The 21,732-nt window shown below is 44.3% G+C and overlaps 1 protein-coding gene across 3 annotated transcripts in view; it reads right to left on the reverse strand.

Annotated features, from left to right (window-relative positions):
- AVIL (advillin) overlaps positions 1–11,602 on the reverse strand; it is a 77,628-nt gene extending 66,026 nt beyond the window's left edge. For all 3 annotated transcript variants that reach the window (XM_088138070.1, XM_088138069.1, XM_088138068.1), the window contains exons 1-9: positions 11,537–11,602; positions 9,977–10,051; positions 8,394–8,590; positions 5,311–5,419; positions 5,064–5,174; positions 3,569–3,774; positions 2,441–2,519; positions 1,495–1,593; positions 29–182 (exon numbers count right to left, since the gene is read on the reverse strand). In XM_088138070.1, coding sequence (XP_087994196.1) covers positions 29–182; positions 1,495–1,593; positions 2,441–2,519; positions 3,569–3,774; positions 5,064–5,174; positions 5,311–5,419; positions 8,394–8,590; positions 9,977–10,051; positions 11,537–11,602 — 1,096 coding nt within the window. The remainder of the gene's footprint in view (positions 1–28; positions 183–1,494; positions 1,594–2,440; positions 2,520–3,568; positions 3,775–5,063; positions 5,175–5,310; positions 5,420–8,393; positions 8,591–9,976; positions 10,052–11,536) is intronic.
- Positions 11,603–21,732: the final 10,130 nt, after the last annotated feature.

A 21,732-nucleotide genomic window follows, 5' to 3' on the forward strand; every position in this document is an offset into this window, starting at 1 on the left:
TCAAATCCAGCAACAAGTTCTTTCTTACCAATTCTTCCCACGTGGTGGGCTTTTCCTAGCCCTACAGTCTGTTCCTGGACTGCCCAGTTCTGAAATAGCTGTTTGAACATGGCTGACTCTGCTCCATCGTGTACAGTCTCCACACTGGTGCTGGAAGAATAGCCTTTCTTCTTAATAAAGTCCTATAGGAACAAGACAAATGGCACAACAGCTCTATTGCCACAATATACTAAATTCAGTTATCCCCTAACTCAGTGTATTTCAACTTCAGCAACTTTAAGATGTGTGGACTTTGACTCCCAGAATTCTGCAGCCAGGAAGCTGCCTGGGGAATTCTGGGAGTCGAAGTCCACACATCTTAAAGTTGCCAAAGTTGAAAAACACTGCTTTAGGTGAACTTGGCTTTTGCCTTTCAACAGGACCTTGGCAACTGTTTGTTAATAGAAAAGTTATGGGGAGTATCTGATCTGTTCTGCCAAATTAGATATCAGAAGTGAAAATGGTTATGTATATGACCATGATTCTGCCCTCTTTATTCTATGGAAGTGAGAATTATGTTGGTCTGGAGAAACATAAAAGTAAGTTGAATCCAGCTGGAAATGGGATATGTCAGAAATGTGTATGATAAAAGGCAGTCGCTTGAATGGGAGAAGAATTCACATGGGTTGAATCCAAATCAGTGACCAGCTGGAAAGAAGTAGGCTGAGGTGGTTGGTCATATAGAAAGAATGACTAAGGAGAACAGGTTGAGAGAGAGGAGAAGGCCAAGAAAGTGATTGGATAGAGTTGACAAAATCCTGCAAAAGGTAAAAGAATAAAAGGGAATATATGAGGTAGTGTATGGATGGGGTGGAAGCAAAGATGGTTTGCCATGAGAGAAAGATCCAGAGAAGTAGAATGAATGGAGATGGTATAAATTAGATATATCTGTATCTCCTTTCCTCTTTCATATGCTGCAATTTCTCTGGCTGACTGTTTCTTACTCCATTTCTGCAGTTTGTGTAACATTGCATACCCGAAAAGAGAACAGTATGATGGATGCATATGGCTGCTTTTTCACTCCAGCAATTTTTCTTAAACTGTAGTACCACATTTGGGCTGCAAAACTCCAGCCAACCACAAGGTGGCAATAAAGCTACATAACATCTCACCCTTTTCTATGTTGCAGGGCTCATCCAGAGTTTTGCAGTACAGATCCGGTAGCTGTAGTTCATGCATACTACCGGCCTGCTGAAGATCCTGCTCTGACTAGTAGCCACTCTATGGGTACTGCCTGCAGCGCCTTGTGCTGTTCTGACTGTTAGAGCCTGTTGTAAAGCGACACTGTTCTTTAAACACACACACACACAATTCTTTTAACTATTTCCTACCACTAGCACCTGCAGCACGTAAGCTTTACTTCTTTAAGTATCACATTAAGAAATCTATTTACAATCCGATTTTAAAGAGAGAGAATGGGGAAGAGGCCATTTGAGTTGGATGGTTACACCATACCAGGGCTTTCGACATGGCTGTTTGCTTTTCCAGCTTCGTGGCCCCCTTTCCCTTCCAGACGTAGATTTTCGTCCCACTGTGGTCCAGAATGTAGCAGTCCTAAGGCCCAAAGGAGATCATTAAGAGCATTGTACAAATAGTTCGGATCTCTGCAAAATGGCTTTTGGTGGCCACTGAACTGGCTTTACAGCAATTGGGAAATGGATTAAAATGAGGAATCCTAATTTCCAGCCTGTGGCCCTGATTTTCCTGCAGACAAGAAGACTGTAGGAAAAAGCCTCTATCTAGTTAGGCCATTAATCCACCTGGCTCAGTTCTCCAAGGTTTTAAGGCAGTAGTCTTAGCCTTACCAGAAATCCCAAAGGGTAAAGCAGGGACCTTTCACGTGCAGAATATGTGCTCTGCTACTGAACTAAGTCCCTTCTCTAACACCAACCTTAAACTGGGCAGTGGGCAAAAATACTTGATATATTTTGTATGGTAGCAGGGTATGGTCAAGTTTATAGTAGGGATCAGCAACTGACAGACAAGGGGACAAATATTTCCATTTGTAGCATTCTGGTATCCCCAGCTGTGTCCACACAACACACTGAGACACAACTCAGCCAATCACATTTTAGCCTAGCCTGTTGTGTAACCCCAAGCTGTGTGGTTAATGACCAAGAGTGTCATCTGGCAGAAAATAGGGTTTCCTGACTGAACTGTGATTAAGTTGACCATAGCCAGCACAAACTTATCTTTCCAAAACATTGTGCCAAAACACTTATTGGGTCATATGTTTGCCATATGTTTGATTTTAGCCAATATTTCTAGGGAAGCACTGTCAGCATAAGAACGTAGGGCCTCAATCCACCTTTTGTAATAATCCAACGGGCTACTCTGTTGATGTATTGGAGCTAAGAAGCTCAGTTTAGCACCATCTGTGCCACCTCAATCTTGGACTTACATTGTGGTTTAATAATTCTTGCCTGAGGGGCCGTTTGGCTTCCTCTGTAATTTGCATTTCCCCTCCAGAGTCTGTAACACTAGAAAAGAAGACAAGATTGCTTTCTTGATTAGTCTGATCTACAAGCGTAAGAAATGGCAGAATTCCTTTTAACTATTTCTAGAATTTCTTCCAGATTTGACTTATTCTTCCTGAAGTATCCAGTGTGAAGTATGAGAGTGAGGCCACAGAGGTAAATGTTAATTAATTAATTAAATATAAAGTATTCATCACAAATCAAATACCTACATCAGTACTTCCCATCCTGATACATTTCAATAGAGACAGTTCCCACATTCATTTCTAATTCACTGATGTACAGGCATGTGTGAATCTACCCAGAGGGACCATCTTTCAGTTACTTGACTCATCACCTATTCCTTTTCTGTTCTAACACCTTGGCATTTAATTTCTGATTGTGTAAACTATGGTCTGGCTCTGTAGTTGGCTATGATTTGTGAATGTTCAGCAAGTATATACCCCTGTCTTAGAGCAGAAACTTGGGTTAAGTTGCTATCTGACTATAATTTTACAGATCTGATTTAAAACCAAAAGAACAAGAAAAATAGCACCCTATCAACTAAGTAGCATCAGGGAAGAAGTTCCAATAAACTTCAGAGATGGCTCAGTAACTGTTTTGATTTTGGTTTTGAAATCATCCACAGACTTACAAATTTGGACTAGTTAGATTTATCTTACCAAGATTGACACACATGTTCCAGCTTTTCTTGCCTGGCTGGCATTATTCTGGCCTTACCACCACACTGCATGTTTGCTCCACCTGCTTCCCCTCAGTTGCCATCTATTCCATTCTGCCGCTATCCTTGCCTTGACACACCAAATTCTACAAACCTCTGTACATGGTCCTCCAGTTTCCCCCAAATCTCACTTTTCCTTCCCTTTTCTAAGTGTTGATGAAAGCTGAAGTTGGTAATTTTTGTTTTCTTCTAATCCAAATCCAAGGTTCTATGAGTTCTATGGATCTTTGCAATGGATGCATCATTTACATTCACATCAAAAATTTTACCACTTTTGCATCAATGACAACTATGGTCAAGTTTCAACCATGAGTAAAATTTTTCAATGTACCAATAGAGGGACAGGCTGGCCTTCTGCTGTTGATCTACCACCTCATCAGGAATGGCAGGTTTGATTTCTTGAGTCCTTTCTCCAAGCTCACTCTCCAGCACCTTCATCAAATCTGAGCTGGCTTCTTCATCATCACCTTCTACCACCCCAATCTCAGCACGGCCTCCACGTTCTCTATCGCGGATATCTTTGGCGAGAAGCATAGCCTAAGAAAGAGAGAAGGAACATGGGAAGTTGCCTCATATGAAATTGGGCCATTGGTCAGTCTAGCTCAGTTGAGTTGACCTTGAGTGGCATTGATTGTCTATGTACTCTATTAGGATATTTTTTGTTTGTTTGTTTGTTTGTTTGTCAAATTTATAGGACTGCCTATCTCACCTGAAGTGACTCTGGGTGGTGTACGGTAAAGCCAAGAATTGAAACATTTTGCAAACCCATTAAAAGAATAAACATGGATAAAACAAGATCATGAGCGGGAAGATGTTTACATACAATATAACCAGCATGCAGGCTCCCTATTACCAGGGATCCTCAGTCTTGCTGAAAGAGCCATGTTTTGAGAGCTTTACAGAAGGCCATAAGGATTGGGGCTAACCTCAAGGGTTAGCTCAAGGGAGGGATGATGTTCTAGAGGGTGGGTGCCATGGCAGAAAAGGCTTGCCTACTAAGTCCCATCAGATGGAACTCCTGTGCAGACGGAACCTACAGCATGTCTTTCCTGCCAGACCTGATGGGACAGGTAGATGTCCCTCAGGGAAGAGGCGGTCCCTCAGATAACCTCAGATTGCCTCTGCCTTTTCTGAAGTTGCTAGGGATTGAACCCGAGACCTTTTGCATGCTAACCATGCACTCTGCCTCTGAGCTATGCTTGCCACGATGTTACCGTAAGCAGGTATAGCTCATTTCAGAACTTCTTTTAGCTCTCTGTGACTTCATTTATACCACAAATACACAAGATGAAGCCCTAGAGACCCATAAATGTCTTAAATGTGATCTCCCAAAACAATTCTAAATGCTGTAGATTTGAATGTGATAGGAGGGAGAAGTGGTTAAACACATGAGGAGTAATCTTGTTAATGGCACTTGTTTGATGTAATTTTTGTTAAAACTATAGAAAATGATCTCATTAAACAATATCAAATTTAGTTTTCAGTCTGGCACAGCCCCATTCTTTATCCTAGCAATGTCTGCTTTTGGAATCGGATCTTCGGCTCAAAGAAAGTTCCATATCTCAGGTCTACAGGAGCTGATCTATAAAAACAGTAGATCTGTAACAAAATTTAAATTCATGATGATATTGAAACAAACATAACAAAGGAGTGTTTGCCTTCCATCTTTCTTACAGCTCTTCCCTAAGTGAAGAAGTTTTTGAAAATGTAATTCTTTTCTTCCCCACTCCATGGAAGTGAGATGGGGATATACCTGACTCAGAGGCAACAGAGCACCTTAACCCAAACAGCCCAGCTACCCTTTTGGTCAGAGATAAAGTAAATACCTTCAGCCGCTCCTGCTTGTTGCTTTCTGGCCCATTCCACTGGACAATGATTTTGCCCAGATCCAGGAGGAACACATCACCAAGGTTAAAGCTGTCCCAGCTGATCTCCACCTGCAGATGATGAGTGTACAAGAGCACGCAGGGACAGATCAAGAGATGCAGTCAATCACAGTACATGGCTTACTAGTAGTGCAGGAGCCAAACCATCACACCTGAAGCAGGATCTATGGCTGGGGCACAAGCTCACCTCCCTTGCCGTAACGTTCCTCTTGCCTTTAACATGCAGAAGCCGCTTGACATTGTAGAAATTTGTCTCTGTATGGTTGAAGCCAGTTGCCCCGCCTCCTTTCTTGTAGCTGTCCAAGTTAGAGGAGAAGGGAAAGGATGTGATATCTGGACAAGCTGGATAACAGCTACTGAGGATTAAGAATCCTTAATTTTGACTTCCTGCTAAGGTGAGCTAAGGATGACTCCTAGAGATTTATCCAACTAATACTCTTTTACATTTAACTAAGGCTGCAATAATGAGGTAGGATGACTGATGGCTCTTAATCAACCCCCAAATTCACACCCTTCAATTGATTGAGCAACACCATTTTATTTTATTTTTATTCTTAATAATACAAATCCATTATCAGTCTTCCCCAGTGCAGTATGCTCCAGCAACCTCCCCACTGGCCATGCTGGCCGTGTGTGTGCCTTTGAGTTAGTATTGACTCCTGGCGACTGCCTGGGCAAGTCCTTGCAGTTTTCTTGGTAAGATTTCAGAAGTGTTTTGCCAGTGCCTACCTCCTAGGGCTGAGAGAGTGACTGGCCCAGGGTCACCCAGCCAGCTTTGTGCCTAAGGCGGGACTATCGTCTCATGCCAGTTGGGGAAGTCTGACATATACAACTAAAAATGGCAGAAGGAAGGTAGGTCACTTCAGAGGTGGCCCCTGCCTCAAGACATGCAACACCCCAGGTCAAAGAAAGCTTACATATGTCTCATTAAAATGTTATTTTGTTCATATGCAAATTTATGCATGTTAGGCTGCAACATTGCTCATCTTTTACTAACAATAAACACCAGTGGGTATAACTGACCCTAACCTCTGAACAATGATGCATAGGATTGCACTGGTCAACCAGTTAAGATTCATGGGATTAAGCAATTTGAAGATAGTGAAGATAAAGACGATGGTGCTCTAACAGAGCTTTCTTGAGAAGTGAACGCCCCAACATACTTTGTTGGATACAATACTTATAATTCCAAGAAACGATTGTGGTATTCCAGCTTCCTGGAAGATACCAGGTTGAAGAAGAAAGCCCTTGACACATGGTACATTGAGGTAGTGAATTGTGGGACTGACTGTTTAAAATTCATTTACAAGAGAAGTTTGAGTTCTGCCCCACACATAACATCAGCAACAGTGATTTCCTTGCAATATCACTGACACCTTTCCTCACTTGCTCCTAACCACACCACAGTAGCCTATTTGTCTGTGGTGGTCCCAAGATGTCACCTTCCTCTGTTTCCCAGGCCATGAGTGACCCAGTCTTAAGGTGTCCCTAGCTCTACTAGGTTAAGTATTTCCCTCTTCTTTTGATCCCTCCCAAGGTATATAAAATCTGTAAGGTCAGATTTTTGGTACTGTGACCTCCTAAGCTCTTAAATGGAGTGGAGTCCTTGGTGCTCTCTGAGCTTGGTTGTTTGTTTGCAGATGTTTCATCACCCAACTAGGTAACATCATCAGTGCCTTAAATAAATGTCTTTAAATAAATGTCTTAAATAAATATCTTTGACTCCTCTCCCCATGAGCACAAACCAGTTGTGGAGAGAGAGCAGGAGAGAAGGAATGCAGGATCTTTCTGGGTCACCATTTTGGACATCATTCATAGAAGCATTTTTCACCCTTCCTTCACCTCCCCTTTATGATGCCATCCCTTTGCTATTGCTTGGGACGGTGACCTGGACTTTGACACCCTGCAAAGCTCAGGTACACTGAAGGTGCAATTAGCAAATTAAAGCCAGGGCAATAAGCCCCAGTGAGCCTTGGGAAGCAGGGGGAAATGATTCATTCCCCAGCTGGGCTGCCGTTCCTCCTTCCTACCCAGTATCTACCCTGAACATCCTGATGATGTATGGACCTTGGCAGATGCTTGCTCTTGCTATCCTGGTTCATAGTTGTTTTGCCAGTCATTAATTTGTATAAAATTCCTGGGCTGTTAAAAAAGGAGAAAAGGGTATCACTGCTGTTTTTAGCTCCATCCAGTAGAGGTTTTTTTCTGCACCAGACAGAAGAGGAGGTTAAATAAATGAATTCCTATACAAGCCAAAATTTCCCAAAGGAATGCCCAGGGCTGTAATTTTATAGACCAATGTTGCTCAGCTCTAAGATGTGTGGACTTCAACTCCCAGAATTCCCTAGTCAGCATGTTGAATTCTGGGAGTTGAAGTCCACACATCTTAGAGTCGCCAAAGTTGAAAAACACTGCTATAGACTACAGAATTTATTGGAGAGGGAACCTCCTCTGCAGTAGAGACGCATAGAATCGCCCAACCCTCCTGAACAAAGGGACCCTGCGTGGGTTGTAAGGGGAGTCTAACCAGACTGCATCATTGACTCAGCTACTGGTCCAGCCCAGGGCTTCTCCGCATTCTCCCCACTCCTGCCCCGGTCCTCTCTCTGGAAGGCGACGGAGCAAAGGTCCAGGGAAGCTTGGGGAGCCTGGAAAAAGCCCCCAGTTGTTTATCAAGCACCTTCAGCCCAAAAGTTCCCTTTTGAGAATCCGTCAGACAGTGCATGGGCCTTCCTGCTCATTTTGCTTAGCCTAATTTGGGACTCACAAACCCCCCGTGTGTAGGGCTTTGTGGCTAATGGTTTCAGGGGAACTCAGGTGACTGGCAGTGACTGGAAACAAAAGTAGTGGAGAAGGGACAGAGATCAGGAACAGGGACAGCAAATTCACACCAGTATAGTTTTCTGTCAACTAGTGCAAAGGATGAGGGGAGGGCATTTCACTTCCACAGTGGGAAAGCCTGTTGTTAGTACAGTACTGTGTCGTGACTATCCCCATCTGGTGGTTGGATTTAGTAATGCAGGCCCTGTGAATTCAGCTCACAGGCATTTCTAATAAAAGGGAAAAGCACGTCAGGGGAAGAAAATAATTCTTCTACAATATATTATCAGTGCTTCAAAGCATCATGCAGCAATTTCATGGTGTGAACTGCCATAACTGACATTGAAGCAAAGCCCTGGCCATCATGCGCACACAGGCACACATCACATGGCCTCCTTCTCTAATGGCCACTGCCTTCTCAGCCTTCTGGCAAAGATCAAGCATACTCACATGACCCCTTTCTTAAAGTAGCCCTTGAACAGCTCAGACTCATAGCCTTGCACCTCCCGGTGCTGCACAGGGACTCCGCCAAGATGGTCGTCCAGTTGGATGGTATAAATGGCAGCGCAGCCCTGTTCATCCTGTGAGGAGCAGCTTCCAATCCAGTAGTGGACATCATAGGAGAGGGTGGTGCCTGATTTACGTGTCTGCAGGTGGGACAGAGGTTATGGGGGACGTAAGGCCAATCAAAGCGGAATACTTGGCGATCGTAAAAAGCTGAGGCATCCTTACCTTCCATGTTCCTTCAAAAAATTAAAGAAGGGGTTTAATTCAGTATCTGTAATGGAAGGCTTGAGCGAGGAAGATACTGGAATGGAGGATCAAGGTTATCAGAAGGGAGGGGAAACGCTCCAGAGCAAGCGCCTCCTCAGTCCGCAGCAAGAGTGTGGGAATAGGAAGAGGAGGAGGCTATCCCCTCCCTAGGGTCTCATGGGGTAATATCCACTAGTGCAGTGTTGTCCAAACTTGGCCACTTTAAGATGAGTGGACTTCAACTCCCAGAATTCCCCAGCCAGCATGGCTGGCTGGGCAATTCTGGGAGTTGAAGTCCACTCATCTTAAAGTGGCCAAGTTGGACAACACTGCACTAGTTGCTTCAGCATAGGTTGAGTCTGGCGAGATTCTGTCTATTAGGTACAAGCTAATAAAGGAACTGTACTGTACTGGATTGCCTCGTTATTGTTCTTGGGCTGAACCTGACAGTATCTGGGACGCTTCCGGCTTAGTATTCCTGTGAGTTTGTACCCAAAGTTCAAAAGTGTTTTCTAATCCCAATGGTGTGTCACAATTACCACGAGTTATGAGACTTTTCTCCAGAAGAGATGCTTGGAACCAACCATTAGCAAACACGGGTGAGGCGAGTCTGGGTTTACTGACACCCTCATATGATTCTATTACCCATAAACCATAATCAAAGGAAATTTTAAATTAGTACAGAACAAGATATGCGGGATGTCAATTAAATAATTACTCCAGCAGATGATATTATAAGACCATGAAACAGGAATGAGGTGCGGAACCTGGAGCCATCTAAATATGGTTAACCTTCAAACCCCAGCATCCCTTGCCTTTGATCGGACTAGCTGAACTTGTTAGAGGTTATAGTTCAACTAGGGAGCTCTAATTTGTCCTTCCCCCCCCCCCAACAGTATTTATGTCCATTGTGCATGAACCTCACATATTTCTCCCATCCAGAGAACTCAGCGCCAGAACTTTATTTGCAGGCAATCTGAGGTTCCGACCCCAGCTTCTAAAGGTTGAAAAGAAGAGCTCTGAGCTGGAGAGAATAAAGACCTTCTTTGCCATGCTCTTCACTGCCAGCCCCAGAGGTCAATTCTGGGATGGATCATTTGTCTTTTTCTGGGTATTATACAGTTGCCTGTGGCAAAGGGCTCATGTCCATCTGACACTGTCATACTTGGTGTTTGGCCTATGAATGCAAATATTGTCTTTTGAGTATTTGGCATGGTGAATCAAAAGAGAAATGCTACATTGTACCGAAATTTATCGTAGCCAACGTTCAGGTTACTTACGGAAAGGAGAACATAGCAATCTCCTTCGTAGAAGCTGCCATGAGCTTTTGGAGGCACCAATACTAGATCCATTTTCTGGGAAGAAGAAGATACCATTAAAAGGTGCACCCAAAGAAAACTGTGGCTTCAGTCAAGGCCTTGACCCATTGTGTCTCTGTCCAACCTCTCCAACCCACAAGCATCCCTCGTTCCTGAAGCCAATATGCTCCAGCGTATTCAGGTCAGCTTCCTTCTACTGCAGTGTTGTCCAAACTTGGCCACTTTAAGATGAGTGGACTTCAACTCCCAGAATTCCCCAGCCAGTATGGCTGGCTAGGGAATTCTGGGAGTTGAAGTCCATTCATCTTAAAGTGGCCAGGTTTGGACAACACTGTTCTACTGCAACTGAGTCTGCACCAGACTTCCCTTTTTATTGCTTACTTTGGTTTTAATCATCTAGTTAAGGGATGCTCAGAAAGTAGAGTGGGGTTTCCTGATAGACTTCTGGGTGATTTTCAGTAAATTGGGAAAGTTTCACAGCAATAACAACAACTTAACAAGAATAGCCACTTCAAAGCTGTTCCCACCCCGTCTGTTACAGGAGTATACTGTTAAATCCTGCATCCAGAACCAAATAGATGCCTTAGGTCAACTCTCTGGCTCCAGCTACAATCAAATGCTGCTGTGATGGAATGGTTTGAAGAAGGCCGCGCTTGGGGAGATAAGCATTTCCTTAGCCCCCAGGAGGAGCGTGAGAAGGTTAAGAAGATGAGACTGGCACCACCCTAAGGAATTCATGGTGTTTTGGCTGGCTGGCTGGCTGGCTTGGGAAGTGTAGATTCAGTCTGGAGAGATTTCTGTCTGAGAGGTTGAAGCTAATAAATGCAACAGAACTGTATCTGTACTGTCTCGTGGAGTTCTTTGGGCTGAACCTGACAGCTGCAGAAAAGTAGACACTCTGCAGAAAGACATTACTTTTTGTTTTCATATCTCCCTAAAACGCCAGGTGGGAAAAAGAGGAAGAGATCAGTGATTGGCACATCTATTTTCTAATAGTATGAATACTTCACCAGGTATTCTCTAATTTGGGGGGAGGGATGTTGAATCTTCTGTTATCATTTGCCTGCAAATCTCATCTAATTCTGGCTAAAAAATATAAGCATCCTGAATATTTTACATTAGAATTTAAAAGAAGCTAGCTACACAACCCTTGTGTCTATCTTATAAGTAATTTGAAAGGTAGGGTTTTTTGGGGGGGGCACAAATGGTACTTCCATAGGGTCTGCTATTTTCATAAACTTTGCTCACCAAACAATGGGGGAAAGAACAAATCTAACACTCAGATTTAATCTGAGTCATATCAAATTTCCTCCAGATGAATGAATCAGTCCACAATCCAGTCTTATGACTGGTAAACACCCCTACAATCTAGCTGGATGTTACCTACGTGCCAGGTTCTAAAGATGCCCAACATGGAACAAATGCAAAGTGAAGAAATGGTGATCGTTCAACAGGTTGCTGTGAAGCTGGGAGAGGAAAGAAGCCTTCAAATTAGCATTACAAAAGCTGCGTTTATCCCACCTCAACTCTCCAGATGATCAGTCCAGGCACATTGGTAACAGCCTTGAAGGCACTGGTGAGAGCCATGCTGGCTTCCAGGCTTTAGAATATTCAGAACCTGCCATGCAAGAACAAGAACATCTTTAGCATCCCCAGGAAACCACGAGAGAGGCCATCCATCAATTGAGAGTCTGGTATCATCAAAGCGCTGGTGGTACCCAACTGTCTGTCTCCACTCCAGGAGGCCCATCCTGTACTATTTGGCTTGGAGAAGATGCTGCAAGTGGTCACCCCTAGAGAGATTGGTGGGTTGGGACCCATGGAGTGGTGTCTTCAGCAGCAATCCCTCATTTTGGAATAGCTTGCTCCTGGAGAGCCAGTCAGCTGTCACCCTTTTATTTGTTAAGAAACAGCTGAAGAGGTTCCTCTTCCATGGATCTTTTGGGGAATGAGTTTTATGGAAGACAACAGCAGATTTAAAAAAAACAATTTAACGTTTGTAATATTTGGGGTTTTATGGATGTTTTTAATGTACCGTTGTAAGCCACCTGGAGTCATTCAAAGGCAGCATATAAATAATAGTAATGAATAAATAAATAAATAGTTCAACCTACTGCAGCATTCAAAAGCAAAGGAGGGCTAGCACATCCTTGACAAGCAGTATCCAAAAGTTGTCACTTTGTATTGTCAAACACATGAGTTTCAGTCTGTTCTAACAGACACAAGATAGTAGTTTGTGAAATGCATAATGGGTTAATAATAGCAACTGTCATAATGATTATTAATAATTTTTGGCTCTAGTTGCTTTTTATAATAAATCTGCAAATTAATATTTTTTGAATATGTAATCATTTCATTACAGTGACCATTATTTAATATGACAGCAAACCGCTAGGGGGTGTTCTTGTTGTGTGTGTTCTGGCCAGGAAAAGTTGCCTGGTTACCCAGAGATCCAGAATTTTACTAGCCAAGAAGCAGCATCACTTAAGCAGAGACATTCTCTCTGATACCTACACAGGCCAGTGTCCCATCCAACATCCCATTCCTGTATAGCATGGCTGAGAAGCTGAGTTCAAGTGGTCAGGTTGAGCCAGACATGGAAAAGCCTGCATGATGCCAGTATGGAGGTGTGTGAGTTTGTGCACATCTCTCTGTGTATGAAAGGTAATATGTGTATCTGTATCTGTATCTGTATCTGTATGCATGCAGAGGATGATAATGCAGAGAGACTAGCTGGCCAATCAGATTTCAAGATTTCTCATTGCCTTCTATGGCAGTGTTAGGGAACCTCTAGCTTTTCAGCTATTGTTGACCTTTGTTTCCATCATCCTTGACCACTGGACAAGCTGGCTGGAGCTGATGGAACTTGGGGTCCAGTAACTATGAGAAGGAGATGCATAAGTTCCTCATCCTTGCTATATGACACAAGGAACACAAGGTGCATTATTGTATCTCAGATGTAGCGTAGGGGAAGTGCTCCAAGCAAGGGATCAGCATATCAGTCAGTTTCAATTTCATTTGGTTTCTCTTTTGCCCACCCTTAAATTCATTTTCCCAATTTCCAGTTCAGTTTGCAAACAGGGAAATGTGTATGCAAAATATACAAATTTCTCCTCATAGAAAAGATTCTCTTGAGAGAAGCTCAGTTCCTGGTGACTATAAGGACATTTTTGGGATGGGGCACAATACAGAAGTGATCTGCCATTGCCTTCTTCCAATGGGCTTTTCAACATCCCAGTCTAGCCTAATTTCCAGGTGTTCTCCCATCCCATCATCACACATTTTTGATAACGTTGCATGGGAAGCAAAATTATATCCACTACTACATCTGGCTGTGGATGGCTCAGATTTGGTCAACAGCGATACAAATGACCCTGAAAAGTGTATGAAAAGTGACTGAACTCTTCATGGGAAAAATGTCATTGAAAGTACTGGAACGTTCATGAAAAAAAATATTCATGAAAACATGAAAAAGACAGGCTAACCAAGGAGGCAGAAGAGGCTTCATTTTTGCCTCAAGCAGGAAAAAGATGAAAGGTAGCATCCTTTCAAGGAAACATGCAACTCAGCCCTGTTTGGCTTACATAGGAACCAACAGCTGCTGAAAAATGGCACTCTGGAGCTTTGGAACTTAAATGTATTAAGGCAATTTTTATCTAGAGAACCAGTTTAGTGCAGCGGTTAAAGGCAGTGGACTAGAAGCTGAGAGACCGGGAGTTCTAGTCCCGCCTGAGGCCCAAAGCCAGCTGGGGGACCTTGGGCCAGTCCCTCCCTCCCAGCCCTAGGGAGGAGGCCAGGGCAACCCACTTCCGAAAAACTTTGCCAAGAAAACTGCAGGGACTTCTCCAGACAGTCGCCAGGGGTCAATGCTGATTTGAAAGCACCAAAAAAAAAAAGAGTTCTCTAGCACTTGTCTTTTTCTTTTTTTAAAACCCCTCTCCCAAATTCCTCTACCTTCTTTATATTCCCTATCCTTTGCCCAGCCCATCAGCACATCATCTAGACGCATAGCTATATGTAGGCAGGCCACTGCTGATGCATCTTGGAACCAGGACATTTATCCACCCTTCACAAAAAGCGAAAAACCAGCCAGATTAACCATGAAGGGCAACACCCCTCCTCCTCCGCCTTTGCCTTTTTTTTGCCTTTGAGTCCATTTTTAACTCCTGGGGAATGCCTGGACTAGTCCCTGCAGTTTTTTTAGCAAGGTTTTTTGGACGTGGTTTGCCCTTGCCTCCTTCCTAGGGCTGGGAGAGAAGGATGGGCCCAAAGTCACCCAGCTGGCTTCGTGCCTAAGGCGGGACTAGAACTCGCTGTCTCCTGGTTTCTGGCCTGGTGCCTCAGCCACAACACCAAACTGGCTTTCTGCGGACTCCTACCTAAAACTAATCAGCCAGGTGAAAAGTCTATTCTGTATGGCTTTACTGTAGTCAGACTTTCTTATTTCTCATTCTCTGTCTCTCTCTTGTCTCCAGATTCCACAGATCTGGCATAACTGTTTCAGTAGCTACAATGCAAGTCACAGCTGCTGAGAGGAACTCTTTCAGACGCCTGCTGGAGGGTCCTCTCCCCTGAAGAAGACTGCTCTCACATCTGCCTTGGGATCTCTCCCAAGAGATCGGCCTTGCTGCTTCCACACTTGGAGAAGCATGACCTCAGAAAGCACCAAGTCCCTGGGAGAGATGGTGGCACCATCAATGTACTTGCACTGATACCATTTGGTTGTTTTTTTATGTATTCCTTTACCAACTCGGCCCAACCTATGAGCCATGTATGAATTCATTTTTGCCTCTTTTCCTGTATGGACGCATTTGTCTCATCTCGTCTTTTCCCGCAGGTGTGGGGAGACATCTCCTCCCGCCTGCTCTGGTTGGGAAGGGTTAACTTAGCAGGGACATGCATAATCTCTTGTGGACCTACATTGTGCAGCTCAGGAATGATGCCAAGTTCAGGTTTAACTTTTGGAATATAATTTTCCCTTCCCAGTCCTTGGTCTGCTGCTCTCTAGACGCCATGCCGCCTTTTCAGAGAATTAGAAAGCCTGGCCCACTGCCAGGTTTTGAGGCTCCTAGCTGTACCAATGTTTTTAAAAAATGACTCAGGGAAACAAAATCAATTGCAAAAGACAAAAGACGTATTGCATAATCTGAGAATATTTTGGATCAGCAAATGACTAAATCTGAGAATTTATGGAGGCTTGAAAAATAACCTATCTAGTGTTTTCAGTTGCATAGGCCAACAGGAGCAGAAACTATACAACCAGCTTCATCCTAGCTGGGATCTATCAGATGTAGGTAGCTACGGGGCTCAAGCCTTTTACTGGGAATTGAACTCATGGACCATTGCACTTTTTTTTCTTTTTTCTTTTTTTTTTTTGGTGCCTTCGAGTCCTCTTTTGATTCCTGGCAACTGCCTGGACAAGTCCCTGCAGTTTTCTTGGCAAGGTTTTTCAGAAGTGGTTTGCCCTTGCCTCGTTCCTAGGCTGAGAGAGGGACTGGCTCAAGGTCCCCCAGCTGGCTTTGGGCCTCAGGCAGGACTAGGATTCATGGTCTCCCGGTTTCTAGCCTGGTGCCTTCACCATGACACCAAACTGCCTCTACCAATGCATTTTAGGTGACTATATACAGTGCGTTCGTTTTAGGAGCTATCCGGGCCCTGGTGCTTAACAATGTTGCAGAAAAGGATATACAGCATAGAATCTATTGGAATGGTGCATATAGTCCACCTTCCATCCAACTTTCAGAGCAGAGATTCAGATGTTACATTATGTCATGCCCTGGTATATGAGGTTTTACATGACTTCCCCCTCCCCTCTTTGGGGGGGAGGGAGGATTTCTCTGTTTTTACACAATGTATATCTTCACTTACAGTGATTGCCACATGGGGACGACATAACGTAACAGCCACACCTCTCTCTGTCTCTGAGAGCTTGAGAGAAGGTGGATAGCATGTAGATTCAGGTGAAGTAGCTTTTCTGCCCTGACCCCCGATTCTTTGGTGCCAGGGGTGATCGGAGTTGAATTCCCTGGCTTCTTGCTTGCCCCTGCTATGTAGAGGCATTCCTACTATGTTGTATGGGGCACTTATAGGTACCTTTAAAGATGTCCACCCTGCCTTTCTCCCAGGATAAAAGGGACAGTATGAGCTGCTGGCACAGAGGGAGTAGCACTCCACCAAGTGTGTGCACCGCTGCCAACTCTTTCTAGTCCCCTCACCTACCCACCCATCCACCCCTTGCTTCTTGCTTCTTGTTATAACTGGGTCTCTCTAGACACACCTGCAGAGCACTGGAAGACAGCGTGAAGATATTTACAAATCTCTGTCCCTCCTGTCATGTGCTCACCACTACTTTTCTCCCAAATGGGGCCGGGAGAGGCACACACCAAAGCCAAGGAAAACATTCTGGGAGATCTAAGGACACACAGCCGGCTGGCTTAGGACAGGCAAAGGCATAAAAGCATCTTTCCTACTTCCTCCATGCTCCCCAGCTCCTTGAAGCCAGATGGTGGGGTTTAACAGGAGGCGAGCCAGGGACGGACTCCTGTTCAGGCCTTGGAGACATTCCTGAGTGCTGAAACTGATTAGTCTGAGTCAGCTGGAGTTCCAGAGAAAGGGGCAGAGACTTGGACTTGGCTCTGGAAAGAATTGTCCATCCTTTCCCCCCTTTTGCTAAGGAAAGGGGGCCTGGGTGCAAACTAGAGAGGTCTGGAGAGGCCTTTCAAACACTGGAAACAGAAAGCATTTGCTTTGCCTTCTATGCAAAGCTTAGGGAAAGGCTATAAGTGCCTTTCTAAAGCAACTCCCTTAAGGAGCCAACTGGGGAGTGGTTCTTCCTGAAAATGAACCTCCATAGAAATGATGGCATCAGAGTCGGACAGCACCCATAAGTGTTCTGTGGGAAAGATACTCAAGAAGGATGCTGCGCTCTCCTTCCATGCTTCGTGTTTGTGGGTCAGTCCTGCAAAATCAGTGTTGTTTTTCCATTCCTACCTAACACTTCTTTAAACACGTACTTCAGAAGAATCATTCCAGGGCATTCAGTCTAAAAGTTATAGCAGAGGAAAAGCTCATGCACACCTCTCTCAACCCAATTTGAGAGATGCACATACAGTACTTAGCAGGCACATGGGCTCATTCTGTCCCTGTCAAACTCTGCAGAGTTATCCAGATCCCATGAGTCTGTGGGATACACCCCACCCATGTCACTGTGAACTGTGTTCATAGACCTTTGTTGGAGCTCGACTGGGGGCTCTACGTGTTCTTCCAATTCACTGCCAACGCAGCTACATTCCAGTCATGTTATCAAATTCTGAATTGCTCAAGAGTCTTCTCCAGAATCACTGATCGTTTGAATAACTTTGGAAGCAATGATGTTGCCCAGCACCAGTTACTGAATTCTGTCTACAAAGTATTTCCTGTGTGCAGCCAAATTCTAGAGTCTGTAAACAACCGAAGAATCACATGGTAACTCCATCCAGGTGCTGCATTATACATTCCTGCTCCCTGTTAGTACAGCAATACAAAGGGGGGTTCTGTAGGATGTTCTGAGAGCAGTGCCCAGTGATATCCTGCTAAGAAATCTGCCATTCTGGTGATCTGTATTTCATGTAGGATAACCTATCCTCTCAAAATATTCATAGAATTTGCAAAAACTTTTTTTTTTAATGCCCAAGGACTTTGGGTGTTTATGTACTGTGTCCTTAATTGTTTCAGATGTTTTCTCAACTTAAAGGTAATCTGCTTTGTACTAATCTGTTACAATACATTTTAATGCTACTTATGTGCTTAAAGAAGAAAATGATCCTTCCTTTTGTCAGTGCTCCAGTCATGGAATTAACTCTCCCCCAAAGATATGATTTGAACCAATGCTGATTTTTTTCAGGGTGCCAGTTATTCTTTTTTTTTTTTTAATTTGCTTTGGCATATGAAGCTTGTTATGCGTATTAGTTTTATTTTGTATTTATCTGCTCATCTACTTTATTACGAGGATTTACTGCTTTGATTGTATGCTCCACTCTGGAGGTAGGGAACCCATGGTTTTCTCAGTGTTGCTGAACCACAGCTTGCAACATCCTCAACTAGCATAACCAGTGGTGAGGGACGCTGGGAACTGTGGTTCAGCATGGAGGGACACAGGTTGCCCACTCCTGCTCTGTCTTGTGTGACCAGTTCTAATCATGCTCTTCCAACATTATCCTACTACGCACGAGAAATATTTCAGAATAAACAAAAAATTAAGTTCCGTGACGTGCCCACCACAAGCAGCCAATCCCATCTAAAACAGCCATTTCATTGGGCCTGATATAGGTAGCTCTCTGAAGCAGTTTACTGCTTGCACCACTGTTTCATCTGCATTACTCTGAAGGGATCCTCAGCATGATGCTTTCTGAAGGATTGGTTATGTCACCCATGCACTTCCACCTCACAAGCCATCACCCTGGGGACTGACTCAGAGTGATACAAATGGGACAGCCAGTCTGCTGGGTGGCTGGAGAGCATGTGGTAGTGTTGGAGCTACAGGAAAGGGGTGCCGAGAGAGAGAGGGAGAGTGAGCTAGTGAGCGAGCGCAATAGATCCTTTGGGCCAGCCCTGGGAAGATACAGAGAATGCCAGAGACAGAAAGGGCATTGTTCAGTGGTGGAGTACCTGCTTTTCATATAGAACATTTCAGGTGCAATCCATGGCATTGGTAGGGTGGGCGGGGACACTTGGAAAACTCTTGCCTGAAGATTTGGGGAACCAGTGGCAAACTGTATCAACGATGATTGGACTGGGGAGATCAATATGCTGACACAATATAAGGCAGCTCCTTCTTCTTCCATAACCTTCAGTTAACATGGGTTGATTAAAATTGAAAAAAGAAGAGGGTGATGGAAAACTTATCATATGGCACAGCATTCTCTAATATAGCTGTGACACAGTCCTCTGGGGAATTGCTATTTAGATGCCGGTACGGTGAAAGTTAAGGATGCCCATGGGAGAATTAGCAGCCTTGGGAGAAGAAGACATGGTAATCAAGCTGGTATAAAGCCTGATGAAGCCACAGTGTGTATTTTAGACATACTACAGCTTTTAAAATCCTGGAAGTAGCTTTGTCAGCTCTATCTAAAGTAACAGAATAATTTTTGGTCAGTCAAATTTGAAAAGCTTTCTGCTATCAAAAAAAACATGTTTGAGAATGGGCTTGGCATTGCAACCTGACTATGACATGGGAATGGTGGTGATCTCCCCCAGTTCCAGATGCTGCTGCCAGCGCCCAACCAAAGAAAACAGATCAAGTTCATTCAATGACATATGGCATCTTATTCAGGTTCTCCTATTGATTCATCTGGTGTCTTCATACATTCCATTTGCTTTTGCAAAGCAAAAGTCTGATCTCATTGTTCTGTTGAAATTTTGCACTGAGCAGAAGGTAGTAAAGGCAGGCTTGGTTGTAGTCTCTCTACCTTGGGTTTGCTCCTCAACTAACTTTTCCCTGCTCCATACTCTTTTCCTTGTTTTCTATCACCTAGCTTTTCTTCCAATATTTTGCAAACTGCAAAATGTAAAACTTGTAATAAGAATGTATTTGTTTGGACTGAGTGTGCCCAGCCCCACTTAGTACATTTAGACTTTATTCCAGTGCCTGCCCTCTGGAACACCAAAGCCCCCAAGATCAGGTTGGCCTCACTCTTGCTGGTCTTTCATAAAGCGTTGAAGACCTGGATGTGCCTTGGGACTGGGGCTAATTGTTTCATTTGTTTTCCTTGGTGACCATAATAGGTCCTTTGATGGGCAGCCATACAAATTGATTAAATAAATAAATACAGAGCTGTCCAAGGAATATTCAGAAAGCCACTAATCGACCTTAGATTCTGTGGGCAAAAATGTCACTTACTGGGTGCCAAAGCTCTACCCATATCAGATATGTGTTCACACAACCACATGAAACAGTGAGTAGCTGAGCCCAAATTCAGTCCCCTGGCTTCATATCCCATTTTCAACCTTGTAACAAATGACAACCCAGCAAGTGGGGGGCATCTAAGTGTGTACAAAGATCCACTGGGACAATGGCCACAACCAGTCCACACCTATTTGGAAGACTTGATATGCTTAAAGAAATATATTCCAATTTTGTTCGTGCAGCTCAGTGGGTTGCCTTGAATAAGCCCCTTCCAGGCAGTTTTAAGGCTGCAACCCTCAGTGGGGCTCAGATACAAGTAAGATTGCACTGCTAGTTAAGTGCTTGCATTTTCAGAGGCCTTCCCACTTCTTTATTCAGACTGATTTTTTTCCCCTGGGCTGTTCTGGGAAAAACAAGTTCCATCAACGTAGCTTGATACCCATCCCTTACGGAGGTTCCTCCATCTCCTGCCACTCTTTCCCATCTTCTTCCTATGTACTGCTTCAACCACCCCATAAATCAAGCCGCACTTACCAAGATTTGCTGGAGATACTTGCACTTCTATCTAGGGTTGAGGCTGTCAGGCAGAGGAAATGGTCTCCTCCCATTCAAAGCAGCATCTGTCTAGAGGATCCAGACCAGCTCATGCAGATTTGAATACATTTGCATCCTGCCTGCCTATAAGCTGTCTGGTCCAAACAGAGATGGCCTTGCCCAATGGCTTGGATTCATGTAGGGAAAACATCTAGGTTTTTTTTATTATCGTTGTTGTTGAAAACCTTTAACTAGGAGGAGCTACAGGGCTCCCAAGGCCAGCCCCTCTCTCAGCATCTGCCATCCCAGTTTTCCATTGATTTTTCTGAAGTGCAGGCTTGCATCAATAATGCAACAAAATGGGGGCAGGAAGGATATGGCGTTAAACCACATTAAAGTGGTTTGCTGGGAAATGAGATGCAAAGGACAGTAGACAGAGAGGCAGAATCTTGCAGGAAAGAAGGGCCAGCAGCCAGAAATGGGACGGGTATTTTTGAAGCCTCCAACTTTCCATGATCCACGGAACTGCTGGATTGAGAATGGTTGGGATTTGGGAGCACCGAATTATGGTGGTTCTCTTCCTTCCTTTGCAACCGATACCGGCCAGTGTTGGCAAGGGGGGAGAGGTCACTCCCTAGGCCCGTTTTGTGGGGTGCCACAGGGCTCCACTCTCTCCCCCCTCCTGTTTAACATCTACATGAAACTGATGGGTGAGGTCATCTGCCAGTTTGGGATCTGATACATTAGTAAGAAAATGATACCTAACTATATCTTTTAACCCCAAATCACCTAAGTAAGGCTGTTGAAGTTCAGAGGCTGTGTGGGCCTGAATGGGGAGAAACTGGCTGCAGCTCAATCATATCAAGACTGAGGGGCTGTGGCTGTTGGGACTGCCCAAACCCAGGGATTTTCCATTTTCTCCTGGATAGGATTACACTTCTCCAGTCAGGAGTGGTGTGTAACTTGGGGGTTCTCCCATACTCACGGCTCCTGCTTGAACAGCAGATAGCAGCTGTGGCCAAGAGGGCCTTGGCACAGTTCCATCTGGTGCACCAGTTGTACCCTTCCCTGGATTGGTCAGCCCTCCAGTCCCTCACACGTTGATCATCTCACGGCTTAATTATTGCAATGTGCTCTTCATGGTGCTGCCTCTGAAGGCCACTCAGAAGCTTCAACTGGTCCACAATACAGTGGCACAAGCAGTGGTAGTATTGCCTCAGCATGCTCACGTGACATCTCATGCTCTGTGAGCTGCACTGATTGCCAGTGTGCTGCTTCCAAGTGCCGTTCCAGGTGCTGG

Source organism: Python bivittatus, unplaced genomic scaffold (assembly GCF_059951505.1).
Source record: "Python bivittatus isolate LINGU-HERP-01145 unplaced genomic scaffold, Pbiv_v1 ctg000220_np1212, whole genome shotgun sequence".
Classification (NCBI taxonomy): domain Eukaryota; kingdom Metazoa; phylum Chordata; class Lepidosauria; order Squamata; family Pythonidae; genus Python; species Python bivittatus.